General features: G+C 32.9%; 1 protein-coding gene across 1 annotated transcript in view; it reads right to left on the reverse strand.

Annotated features, from left to right (window-relative positions):
• Nucleotides 1–10,094: 10,094 nt before the first annotated feature.
• Nucleotides 10,095–14,074, reverse strand: part of LOC114342270 (gastrula zinc finger protein XlCGF8.2DB) — a 46,932-nt gene continuing 42,952 nt past the window's right edge. The window contains exon 2 of the mRNA XM_028293057.2: nucleotides 10,095–11,245. Within this exon, the coding sequence (XP_028148858.1) occupies nucleotides 10,350–11,245 (896 nt within the window). The 3' untranslated portion in view covers nucleotides 10,095–10,349. The remainder of the gene's footprint in view (nucleotides 11,246–14,074) is intronic.

Genomic DNA, 14,074 nt, shown 5'->3' on the forward strand with positions numbered 1-14,074 from the left:
TTTTATTGATAGGGCGGTTTTTTAATAAAGTCGTGTGTTATTGAGCTTCTCAAAGGAATCGTAATGAGTTCTTCAAAGCCAAGTGGTTCCGAGTTTCGTAAACGAGCGGCTGAAAAACACCAAAAAGAGCAAAATGTTTTGAAAAAGATCCCCAAAATATCCGGATTTTTCAAGGTTGCGCCAAAACCACAGATAAACCTACAAAATCCGTCTTCGTGTAATCCAGTAAAAAATGACCCCCTAAGAATTCTCATTCATCCATCAACGTCGGCCGCAGTAGATTCAACAACTGCAATCACACACAGCATACCTAACTCAGAAAAAAACCTGGAAGTAGAACGACCGAAAATCAAGCCTACGGACTCAGTTGAAGACCAATATAATTTTGAGACTAAAGAGAAAGACCCTATTCATTCTCCAACGTCGGCCGAATTAGATACAACTATTGCAATTGTGCACGAGCACGACAGTAACTCAAACTCAGACACAAATCTCGTAGTAGAAAGTGTGAAGCCCAAAGACCCAGTTGAAGACCAATACGATTTTGAGCTTGAAGACCCGGCATCATGGAATATCAAAAATGAATCGCAAGTAAATAAAATAATAAGTTCTGAATTTGATCAAAATCTTCTGCAAGCTGATTTTTCAAAGTCTGAACATCACGGCGATGGAAAAAGTAAGGTGAAACGGAAGCTTTCGGTCAACTTATTTCTTGTCACGCTTCCGAACGGAGAAAAGATCAAAGAGACTGGCTTATTTACTCGCAATCAACAGGTCAGGTATTTTGTAAATTCTGCCTTATTTTTCAACCAGAGGACAAATCCACATCTTTTAACAAAGGGTTTAATGATTGGAAAAATTCCTTTGCATTAGCTGAGAAACATGAAAAATCTGACGACCACAGGGCTAATGTTTTGAAATTTATTTTGAGTAAAAAGACCACATCTAATGTCACCAAACAAATTCAAAGTCAATACCAGGAAGAAGTGAAATATTGGCGAGAAATATTGACAAGAGTTGTGTCTGTTGTAAAATTTTTGTCGAGTAGAGGTCTCCCATTTAGAGGTGATAACCAAACGTTTGGATCTACATCAAACGGACTTTTTCTAGGCTGTCTTGAGCTGATAAGTGAATTTGATCCGTTTCTCGCCCAACACATAGCAACACATGGTAACAAAGGCAAAGGTAGTGTATCATACCTTTCGTCTGACATTTGCAATGAATTTATTGAGATTATGAGTAAAGAAGTACTGAAACAAATCTTGAATGAAATCAGGCAAGCTCGCTATTTCTCTTTAATCATAGACTCCACACCTGACGTGTCGCACACAGACCAATTGGCTGTAGTACTTCGGTATGTTTCATTGCCCAATGAAATACCTTCGGTATGCCACAAATCTGGAAGTTTGGAAGAAGCAACCCTCAGTTTACTTGAGAAACTTGAGCTGGATATCGATAACTGTCGTGGACAAAGTTACGACAATGCATCAAACATGTCGGGCATATACTCAGGTCTTCAGGCAAGGATTAAAAGCAAAAATGATCTTGCTGACTATGTACCATGTGCAGCCCACTCACTAAACCTTGCTGGGTGTTTTGCTGCCGAGAAGGCGTGTCCAGAAGCCACAATATTTTTTACATTCGTACAAGGGCTGTATGCTTTTTTCTCGGCATCCACTTACAGGTGGAACATCCTAAAAAGTCATATTGAAAAGATTAACGAAGGAAAATCAAAGAAAGATCAGAGAAAGCTAATGGTAAAACCCCTGAGTGACACAAGATGGTCTGCTAGGGCAGACGCCATTCGAGCTTTAAAAATAAGTCGACATGAATTAAAAGATGCTCTTGAAGAGCTAAATAAAGACAATACTCAGACACCAGCAACACAATGCACAGCCGCTGGGTTTCTAAAAACACTTGGACATTTCCAAACCACGTTATTAACTGTGATCTGGGACGAAATTCTCGAGAGAGTTGATAAAACAAGTAAGACTCTTCAAAATCAAGATTTAGACCTATTTGGTGCCACAAAGGAACTTGAAACACTATCTTCGTTTTTGAGTGAAAAGAGAGATTTATTTGATGATTTCGAGTCCAAAGCATTGAAACTTGCAGAAAAAAAAGAAGCTGTATACGACAAAGTAAGAAAAAGAAAGTTATTGCCCGATGAAAAGGACAGAAGCATGGAAGAAACATCTTCTCGAGAAAGATTTCGCACTGGGGTGTTTATTGCCATTGTTGACAACATAGCTTCGCAGCTCAACAAAAGAAGGGAGGCCTATAAAAATCTCGACACAAGATTTAAGATCTTACAAAATCTAGAAGAGAAAAATTCCAATGAGGTGGCTTGTGAAGCTAAACTGTTAGGAGAAGTATACAAGAATGATATTGATGGGGAAGACTTTGCCCAGGAATGTAACCATTTCAAACAATACATGGTTTTGGAGAACCTTTCTAAGATCAAAGAAATGTACGCCTACATAAAATCAAACAGATTAGAGAACACTTTCCCCAATTTGGAGGTTGCTCTCAGGATATTTCTAACCTTACCTGTGACGAACTGCACAGCTGAACGCAGCTTTTCAGCTTTGAAAAGAGTGAAGTCAGAAATTAGATCGTCGATGGTTGATGAAAAGCTTAATGGCTTATTGTTGCTGTGCACCCAAAACGACATTACTTTAAAATTAGACTACAAAAACATTATTGACGACTTTGCAACACGGAAAACCAGAAAAAAAGCTATTGTATGAATCTCTAGTCAGTCTAGTGGTAAGCCAACAAACCAAAAATAATCCAAAGAAAATGTGATTAAACGAATACTGTAAATAATGTAAATACAGTGGAACCCCGTTAACTCGGATTAATTGGGACCGCGGCCGATCCGGGTTATCGAAAATCCGGGTTAGCCGGAGAAAATGGTAAAAATTAATAAAATATGGTATGCTTACAGATAAACTCCGTTATAATTGTCACACAGACACTGGTAAACCACGTTCGCATTCCACACAAAACCACACATACAAAGCGTCGTCAAAAGTCTCATTCTTAGCTTTGCACCGATTAAACTGTCTTTTGTTATCATTTTGAAAAAAAAATTCTTCGATTTTAGTTCTATTTTTCTTCTAATCCGATGCTGTAGATGTACCGACACCATAATATAATGCTGCAAGATTCACCTTTATCAATTCTACTTAATGCTTCTAGTTTCTTTTCCATTGTCACTGCATTTTTACGTTTTGTTGCCCTTATAGACAAAAGACACGCAAACACAAAATCTGAATAAATTTACGAACGATTACAAAACGGAAGCGAACAATAATACGACTTTACTACACACAATACCGTCTCTGATGTTATGTTATTTAATAAGAGTGATGACTAAGTCCATTGTTAAAAAAAGAATTTTAATAGTCTTTTCTAAACAACGCTAACACAGACAGTTTCAAAAAAATAAAGGATAATACAGGTTCCTGTTGTTTTCGACAATGAATGTGGTGTACCATGAGTCATTTTTACTATGCTATATGTAGTTCAATCCGGTTCCATTATCTCTCAAATATTATATTACATAGAGTTGGTACAAAACCTCGTGAACCTTGAAAATGCGTATGTATAACCGAAATAAAATGAAGCCAAAAACATACGACTATTTTATTTGCTGCGAATTGCGCGACAGGGTCCCATCTGCACCCTGATATTTTCAGTAATGTCGGATTCATCAATCGTTTCGTTCGTATATTGACGTCACCAAATGAATGAATTAGGTTCACGAGATTTTGTAACAGCAATACATTTTTATTGTTGAAATGTTTGTCTGATAAAAATCGGTCCGGGTTATCGGGGGCCGACTTATCGGGGTTCCACTGTACTTCAAATGTAAAGAAGGGAGGGTGGGTGGTCCGTGATGCCGTGAGGTACGTTACACGCATTCCCACCGGAGGCCAGTAGATACCTCACGGCTACCGGTTGCCAGTCCGGGACACGGCGGGTCCATAGGTGGTGGATAATGGGAAGGCTCTCGAAAAGAATCAGGATAATTTGTAAAGGAGAGTTAAGGGACATTAAGTCTAAAGTCCTCCCGAACCAAAACTGGCATTTCAGACTAAATCTAAATTTACGGGGTGTAGGCGCGTTATGGTAGGGCTGGTGGGGGGAAGGGGAGGGGCGTAATCAGCTGTAAGGGGTATAAAAAGGGGCGCTACTCTTCGTTGTGCCTAGGGCGCTGGCAGGGTGTAAAACAGGCCTGCTGAAGCTTATCCAGTCGGTGTACTTATTAGTTAGCGAAGGGTTATTTTCCTTGTATATTATGTTTTCGCTTAGTGTTAGTGTTATTGCTGAATGGTCAGAACATAATTTATGGCATTCATCTATTTGCAGGTAGTTTTGTGATATATTTTTGGTTATGAAAAAGTCAATTAGGTCTGGTAAATATCTTGTTGGGATCTGTCGGCCAATAAGTTGGCTTCCCTGTTGATAAAGTAGTGGCTCCGTATTCATTCACAGCTTTTAAAAGTTCTCTGCCTTTTGTTGTGGTTAACCTTGAGCCCCAGTGGGTATTTTTAGCATTATAATCGCCTCCTACTATATAGCTATTTGTATAACAAGGGAGGAAAGTGCTACTTTTCCTCCCGAGAATGAAGTTTACTGCCCGACGCGTAGCGGAGGGCAGTAATCATTCAAGGGAGGAAAAGACACTTTACTCCCATGTTATACATATGATTTTTCCACCTTCCTCAAATAGCAAGTCATTTTTTCATTTTTATTTAATTTATTTTATGTAACTAACCAACAAAATTTATTAGAACTAAAACTAACAAGTAGGTACAATATAACTGTCAACTGTCAAATATAAGTCAAATTATTAATGTAAACATTGTTAAATCAAAATAACAATTTACTGTTTTTTACCATTCTGCAAAATACAGGGTGTTTTATAAATAAACGTTAAAATGTATAGATACTTACGTAATAGAAAATAGATATTATACAGGGCGTCAATAAGTTATATTTTATGAATGGAATACCATGACGTCACTTTTACTTTTCCTCCCTAGGGAGGAAAAATATTTTCCTCCCTAGGGAGGAAAAGTACAACTTTGCTCCCTACAATCAGATCCGGAAAAGTATACTTTCGGTAGAGGTAGGTGGAAAAATCTATTTCCCAGCTCGTTAAAGAGGTCAATATATTCCTCCTTATTTATTGCATGTTTCGGAGGACTATATATTGCTGCCACTATCAGTGGGTATCTGTTAGTTCTAAGTGTTACTGCAGTTAACTGCACTTTTTCTGTTACGTAGTTTGCTTCTTCGTAATGTTGTAAATTTTCGTTAATTATCACTGCACTTCCTCGTTTTCCATTATTATCAGGATGAATCGCATGATATACTCTATAACCGGGAAATTTGATGAGTGTTTAGTAAAATGAGTCTCTGAGATGAGGCATACATCTATATTTTCTGTCTGTAGAACTAACTGAAGCTCCTGCTGGTGGTTCAGGAGTCCATTTGCATTCCACACTAGTACCTTAATTGTATTAATATTGTTTCGATTTAGGTATAGCTCCTTTGGCACTATATTCTAATCTTTTTAGCCTCTCATCCAGTGTTGTTATGATTTGTTCTTGATTTTCTAGCTTCGCTAATATGAGTTGCAGACTTTGTTCAATATTATTAGTTCGTTCCTCCTTTTTGCTACTTTCCTTTTCGTTGTTTACTGCATTGGCAATTGATAGATTTTCATTAACTTGCCTGCTTATTGAAGGATGTTTATTAACCACCCTTTTTTTATCTATGGCTCTATTCCTCATGTTTTGTAGTTCCTGGCAATTTTTGCATTGAGATATTAATTTGGAGGATTTAAATAGATGGATTTCGACTTAACATTGTAGTATATGCTGTATACTATGTATTATGTATATCCATACTTTAAAAGAACGCACTATTTTCGGAGACACCCTGTATAAATTCTTTCTTTTAGTAAATATAAACACTCTTTACTAAATGAAATACATGAAACAATAGTGAACATATATAAATAACCAGGGCCTATTTTATCACTAGGCCAGTGAGACACCTGCCTGGGCCCGTATTTTAATGGGGCCCGAAAAGATTACCCAAAAATCAGGTTTAATTCAACAACAAACTGAATTTTAAAAATTCTTTCATTTTACGAACAGGAAATGATAACAAGAAGAGTTATAATTAAACAATGTGTAATTTCGTAAAAATAAATTTTATTTATTTTTAATAAAAATTTAAATTTCTGGTGCAAATATCTTCTTCTTAACGTGCCCTATCAAGTTACCTTGACGTTGGTGATTAACATGGCGAAACTATCTCTGTCTCGAGCTATTCTAAATAGTTGTTCTGCTTTCTTTATTCCTGTCCACTTCCAGATATTCTTCAACCAAGAGCATCTTTGCAACCTCTGCGTCCTTCGATTTTATCCATCATAATAATTTGAAGAATATTATATCGGTCTCCTCTTACTACGTGTCCAAAATAGGCCATCTTTCTATATTTGATGTTATCAAGCAGCTCGCGGGCAGCATTTGCTCTCTTAAGGACTGCCACATTTGTCAACATAGCCGTCCATGCTATTTTCAGTGTACGTCTGTGCAGCCACATTTTAAAGGCCTTCAAACGAATAATGATGGAGATTTTTATTGTACATTCTTCGACACCATACAAGAGGACTGACCAAATGTTGTATTAAATAGTGTGTTGTTACTGTCTTCTAGGTCGTAATTAATTAAAACTCTCTTCTTAGTTCAAATACATTATATTATTTACACTCAACTCCATCAATGACTAACCATAACAATCTGTTTACATATATCAGTAGCGACCTACCTTACATTAATTAAATACTGCGTACAATAATCTTTCTCCACCGAGTTAATGTTTATATACACATTTAAATAATAACAAAACATGACAATTCAATGTTACTTGCGGTTATTGATACAAGAACAGATACTACATGGATTAATGACTTTGAATGAGTTTTAAACATATTTTGTACAGGGTGATATTATAATACCACACCTCCCCGTTTTGTTAAAATGACATATTTTTAAAATGTGATGCTCCTCTTTCCCTTTTACAAAAATGTTTATGGTTACCTAATACTATTTTGAAAAATTAAATTTCCTAACTATGCTAACTAACTGTAACATGGTACATTTCAGATCAATCAATTTTTCCCTAAACATGTATATTTTTTTTCCTATTTTACACAAAAGTTCATATTTTCCCTATACTAAAACTGGTATTTTATAACCTATTACTAGTTCACGTACTTTCACGTCGTGTCTTTTCGTCCTTTTTTTTTCCGTTCACTAATTCACTTCATCAAAACAGTGTCCACAGTGAATGAAATTGATCCTAACTTTTAAATAGTCTTTTAGTGCCTATAAGCCGTAACTAATCTAATTGTAATAAAATCTCGACTTTAATACTTCCTAAGCTAAGCTAAATATTACCTAAACTTCTATTAAATGGTATATAAAAAAAGAATTTAACGTTACTTTACTATTTCATCTTATTATTTCAGTCTTATTTTGATTTATTTATATACGCCTTACTAACTTTAAAATATTGTACCTATAATAGAAATGTAATCTCTCTAAAACTTTTAATATGTGTCTCTAAAAAAAACTTCTAATAACTCTCTTGTACCTATAATAAAGATTTAATCTCTCTAAGAACTTCACTTTTTGTGTCCCTTTGCTTACTATCTACTAACACTATTGTAAGATATTGTCTATCCTTAATTCAAACACTTCCATTTTCCGCGAAAATTTAACCTGAATTCATTATATACATTTAAAAATAAGTTATTTATAATTTACGTTACTTTAGAGAAAAAAATTTACAGCTTTAATTCTTAGACATATTTCAATGATTAGCTACTTATTTGCTTAGTATCTTCTTAATTTTGCTTGTTTATTTTGGCATTTTTTATGTTTCTTCTTTCATTTTTCCCACATATTTTAATAAAAAAATTATCTTTTTTTCTCTTCTTCTTCTTGTCTGGTACTACAACTCATATAATTCATTTTTCTTCATATAATAGCACTTCTACAGTGTACATAATTCATCTTCATATACATATTTCATATAACAATCATATATCATTTATCTCATATATCATTTATCTCATATATCATTTCATATAACATCATAATCATCCCTTCATATACTAGCTCCGATACCTTCGTTTTACCTTAATAAAAGAGGTTTCACTCGGATGTCTTAGTTCTCCGCCAATATTAACCCGAATTTTCGCCCTGATCTGTACGCACCATTAAGGTGGTATAGTTAACTCAAAACACGAAATAGGTATTTTATGCGGTTCAAATTCTTCTAAAAATATCAACCTCAATCCCTTGCTTTGAGGCCGTTGTTTATTCACGAATAATCATGAATAAAATAGGTACCCTTCAAAACACAGAGTGGGTCTCTAATAAGCTTTCAAGCTTCTATAAATCACTTAGTACCTTCCTAATTTGACAAGAGCAGTGGGTTTCTTATTGTCTCTAGTTGCCTCATAATATTTAGCTTATAATATTGTTGGTTCTTCTTCTTATCTATATAGTTCTTCTTCAAATTCCTTATCTCGACTCATCAGGTCGGTTCGTTAAAAATATATCTCTTGCTTATAGCAATGTTTGTTGTATGTCATCCCTAATCATTATTCATTAAAAAAAAATCATTTATATATCATTAGTCACACAAAAATTATTAATTCAGGTTCATATCATACAAAATTTAACACAAAATCGATAAAAATGTATCTAAAAGATCAATAACAAAAACAACTGCTAATAAAATTCAATAAAAATTCAAAAATAGCATATGCAAAAGTTAGATAAAAATATTCAAAATCAGTTCATATCTCAAAATTCGATAGAAATTTTTGAAAAAAAATTCGAGATTCCATAAAATATTCAAAAATAACCGGACTAAAAATCGAAATCGGATAGATTTTTCAAATAAATTCAATAAAAATTCAAAATTCAATAAAAATTCAATAATAACATATATAATAAACTTTGATAAAAATATTCAATTCAAAAATCACTTCATGTTTCAAAATTCATAGATATTCTTAAAAAAAAAATCGATACTTCATAAATTATTCAAAAATCAGAAAAGATAAATATTTAATGTTCAATAATAATATAAAAACGAGGGAAGCATTTTTAATAAAGATAGACATTCTTACTTACATTTTATCACTTTGTCTTTGTTCCCTGGGTTCTCTGCATCTTCGTCCTGGTCCATCTTCGCCGTCTCCGTTTCCAAGCTGGTGCCGCCATCCCTGCTCCTTTCAGAAGACCTCCTCTAGTCTGCAGGATCAGCCATGTATTAAATAGTGTGTTGTTACTGTCTTCTAGGTCGTAATTAATTAAAACTCTCTTCTTAGTTCAAATACATTATATTATTTACACTCAACTCCATCAATGACTAACCATAACAATCTGTTTACATATATCAGTAGCGACCTACCTTACATTAATTAAATACTGCGTACAATAATCTTTCTCCACCGAGTTAATGTTTATATACACATTTAAATAATAACAAAACATGACAATTCAATGTTACTTGCGGTTATTGATACAAGAACAGATACTACATGGATTAATGACTTTGAATGAGTTTTAAACATATTTTGTACAGGGTGATATTATAATACCACAATGTAATATTTAATCATTCGCTTTCGAAGTTGGAGTTACAAGGTTTTATCTAGTCTGCTAGTTACAAGCTCTATTACAAGCTTTATCTGGATCTAGTTGTTCAGTAATATGGCAACCAAGATATTTAAAACTGGGTACTCTTTGAATTATATGACCATCAACATATAACCGTGAATCATGATGGGTGAGATGGCTAAATATCATGTATTTTGTTTTTGAACAGTTCATGTTTAGGCCAAACTCTCTTCCTACTGTGTCCATGGCATTTAAAAGGCATTGTAATCCATTAATATCATCACTTAAAATAACTGTATCGTCTGCATATCTGATTGTATTTATCAGAATTCCATTAACTTTCACACCTCATTCCAAATTATAACTACTATATTTCTATTAACTATATTTTTATTAAATAATTAATATGTACATTTAAAAAAGTTATTATAATTATTATTAAATTATATTTAGGAGCCCAAAAATTTTGTCGTGCCTCAGGCCTGATTTGAAGTAAAATAGGCTCTGTAAATAACAAACAGAGGTCACATAAATGGCATACAAGTGTGATTTTTTCACTGACGGAAAAAGTTGTATCTGGTATGCATTACCAAATGTTTTCTAAAATAAATGCGTTTCATTCAAATTTCACACTTGACAAGGTTTCTTTCCAGTGTGCAACCGCAAATAATGCGCTCTCAAATATTGCGAATCAGCAAATTGTTTAAAACAAACTTCACACTCATGAGGTTTTTCCCCAGTGTGCGTTGTTAGATGACGTTTTAAAGACTGTTTTGTATTAAACTCCTGAAAACAAATTTCACACGTAAACGGCTTCTGCCCAGTATGTATCCTCATGTGTGTTACTAAACTGGAATTTTGTGAAAACTGTTTATTACATATTTCACATTTATACGGTTTTTCTCCAGTATGCACTCTCATATGTACTGTCAAATGATTAACCCGTGAAAACCTACTGGAGCAAATGTCGCATTCATAAGGCTTTTCTCCGTTATGAACTCTCATGTGTTTTGTCAGCTCAGAATTCCTTACAAACGATTTATGGCATTCAGTACAATTAACAAGATTTTTTCCAGTATGCGATCTCATATGCACATTTAAGTAGTGTCTTCTGGAAAATTTGTGGCCACAAATTCCACATTCAATAGATCTATATTGGCGATGCACTAACATATGTTTCTTTAACCGGCATTTAACATTAAATATTTTGGAACAAAATTGACATGTAAAAGGCTTGTTTTCAGCCTGTCTCCTTTTGTGTTCTTTTAAGTGACATTTGTTTACAAATTGTTCAGAGCAACTTTTACATGTGAATACTTCTTTGCCAGTGTGTTCGCTCATATGTATTTTTAAATTTTTCTTTGTTGTATAGTGTTTAAGACAAGTTTTGCACGCAAAATGTTTTTTGCCGGTTTTTGTTTTTGTACAGTTAGTTAAAGATTGTTTCAAGCTACCGTCACTTTCCACATTTTCCTCTTTTAATACATCGGTAGTATCATCTTGTTTATCTTCACAAGAAAAACCTAAAATTATGTTATAGTAAACGAATATTACGTAAAAAAATAGCAATACATTAATAAATGACGAGTAGTGAATCGTCAAACGGGCCATAGGAACCTTAATGGGAAATTCTAAACAATTGAATTCCTGCTTCCCTAATTATTTTACATCAAAAGTCATAAGAGACTATTTGTAGAGGACTGATATCCGTATTAAAAACATATAATGTTAAAATTGTTCTACGAATTAAACACATTCCAAAATTTTTTAAAATGTAATAGTAAAGGATATAAGGTCGATCTGCACCAATCTGGATAAAAATTATTGGATACCTATTAGCCCGATCAAAGAACAATCTGACCCAAAAAAGATAAAGGAAGGATGAAAATTTATGAATGGGTAGTTGAAATTGTCTATTATTATATAAGAAAAAGTTTACAATTCTACATCCCCTCCATTTCACAAAAATGGAGGGGAATACCCCCTCTCGAAGGTGAAAAATATACATTCAAAATAAGTCCGGAATTGGATAAAATGACTAATTCTAAGCAACTTTTGTTCTATAGAGTTTTTTCCCTAAGTCAATATTTTTCGAGTTATTTGCAAGTGAATATGTTCATTTTTAACAGAAAAAAACATGTTTTTAGACGGTTTTTCGGAAATAACTCAAAAAGTAAGTATTTCAGCGAAAAAAATATTCTTGGTAAAAATATAGCTTATAAAAAACTGAAAAAAAAATGCTGTACGCTTGAGGTCTGTAGACCCAGTAGAAGCAGAGTTGTAGCTAATGAAAAGTATGTTCTTCTTCATCAAATTCCAAATCGAATATTTAAATGTGAAATAACCCAAAAACGGAGGACTTTTCGGGGAAAATTCATTTCAACTTTTTTAAAGTGTTTTAAAAAAAAGGTTTATTTCTGTTTTTTTTAACTTCTAACATTAAAAATAAGTGAGTTACGCTCAAAATATTGTTGGTCCCTTTTATTTTTTGATAAATAAATCGCGAAAATCACCCCCTAATTAGCATTACAAATAAATTTTATTATTACCACTTCACAAGTTACTTTGCTTATGTATTATTTCTATGATCTGTAAGTTTCATCGGTTCAAAGTGCTCATTTTTGAAAAAGTTGAAAAAGCTGTAGTTAAAATGGCTTGAACGAGTAACTAATCACGAGTTTAGACAAATTTTGAACAGCCAGAGCATAACCAATTTTTGTCTAACAAGACAACAAAAAAGCAAAAATATTCAGAAAAGCAAAACGTACATTTTATTACTCTTTAAGATTTTTGGTATTACTAATATTTTTTAAGTTAGTTCCATGAACAACTCCATTTTTTTTCAAAATTAAAAAAAAAATGTTTTATTTTAAACCCAATTTTTTTCAAAAATGAGCACTTTGAACCAATGAAACTTATAGATAATATAAACAATTCATAAGTAAAGTAACTTGTGAAGCGGTAACGATTAATTTTATTTGGGAAGCTAACTAGGGGGTGATTTTCGATATTTTTGTACCAAAAAATAAAATGGACCAACAATATTTTGAGCGTAATTCACTTATTTTTAATGTTAGAAGTTTTTTTTTAAACAAAAATAAACCTTTTTTTAAACACTTTAAAAAAGTTGTAATGAATTTTCCCCGAAAAGTGCTGTGTTTTTTGGTTATTTCACATTGAAATAATCGATTTGGAATTTGACGAAGAAGAACCTACTTTTCATTAGCTACAACTCTGCTTCTACTGGGTCTGCAGACCTCACGCATAGACCCTTTTTTTAAATTTTTTATAAGCTATATTTTTACTAAGAATATTTTTTTCGTTAAATTACTTACTTTTTGAGTTATCTGCGAAAACCGTCCAAACACATGTTTTTTTTTTTGTTAAAAATGAACATATTTACTCGCAAATAACTCGAGAAAAGTATTGACTTAGTGAAAAAACTCTATAGAACAAAAGTTGCTTAGAATTAGTCATTTTATCCAATTCCGGGCCTATTTTGAACATATATTTTTTCACTCCCGAGAAAATATTTTTCACCCCGTATTTCCCAATTTTTGTAAAATGGAGGGGATGTAGAATTGTAAACTATTTCTTATATAATAATAGACAATTTCAACTACCTATTGCCAAATTTTCATCCTTCCTTTATTTTTTTGGAGGTTTTAGTAAAATTTTGTGTTCCCTGATCGGGTTATATGTAATTTGGTATGTTACCAATTATAAAAAACAAGGGGTGTCCGATCTAGTTTTTTTCTGACTATAAATTAATTAATAATTTATTAAAAAATGACTTTTTTATAAATAAAAAAATTCGACCGGGGCAGATATTATTTTAACTTTTTTGGATTATTCTAAACAAAAAAACCCTTTGTATTTTTTTAAGTTGGTAGTTTTCGGGTTATAAACAATTTAAAACTGAAAAAAGACGAAAGATGACGATTTTCAAAGGCAATATTATTTTTGTAATCATCAAGTATCTAAAATCATGTTCAAACCTTCTATCAGATGCCGATAAGAATTTTTGCCATGTTTTATTCTAAAATAAATTTTTTGAATTGTTAATGAGGAAGGTCCCTTACGGAAAGACGGTCATTAACAACTAAAAAATAATGTTTTAAAACGAATTAAGTCCAAAATGCTTATCAAGAACTGATAGAACAAGGTTTGAACTTGAATTTAGGTACTTCGTAATTTCAAAAATGATATTTTTACTTGTTTTTGAGCCTTAAAAATCGTCATCTTTGGTTCTTTTTCACTTTTAAATAGTATTTCTACGACCGTTTAATAACACGTTCATTATTCACTATTTTTGAATAGTTAACACTCATTACTTTACCCGTAAGTAGGTA

Source organism: Diabrotica virgifera, chromosome 6 (genome assembly GCF_917563875.1).
Source record: "Diabrotica virgifera virgifera chromosome 6, PGI_DIABVI_V3a".
Taxonomy (NCBI): domain Eukaryota; kingdom Metazoa; phylum Arthropoda; class Insecta; order Coleoptera; family Chrysomelidae; genus Diabrotica; species Diabrotica virgifera.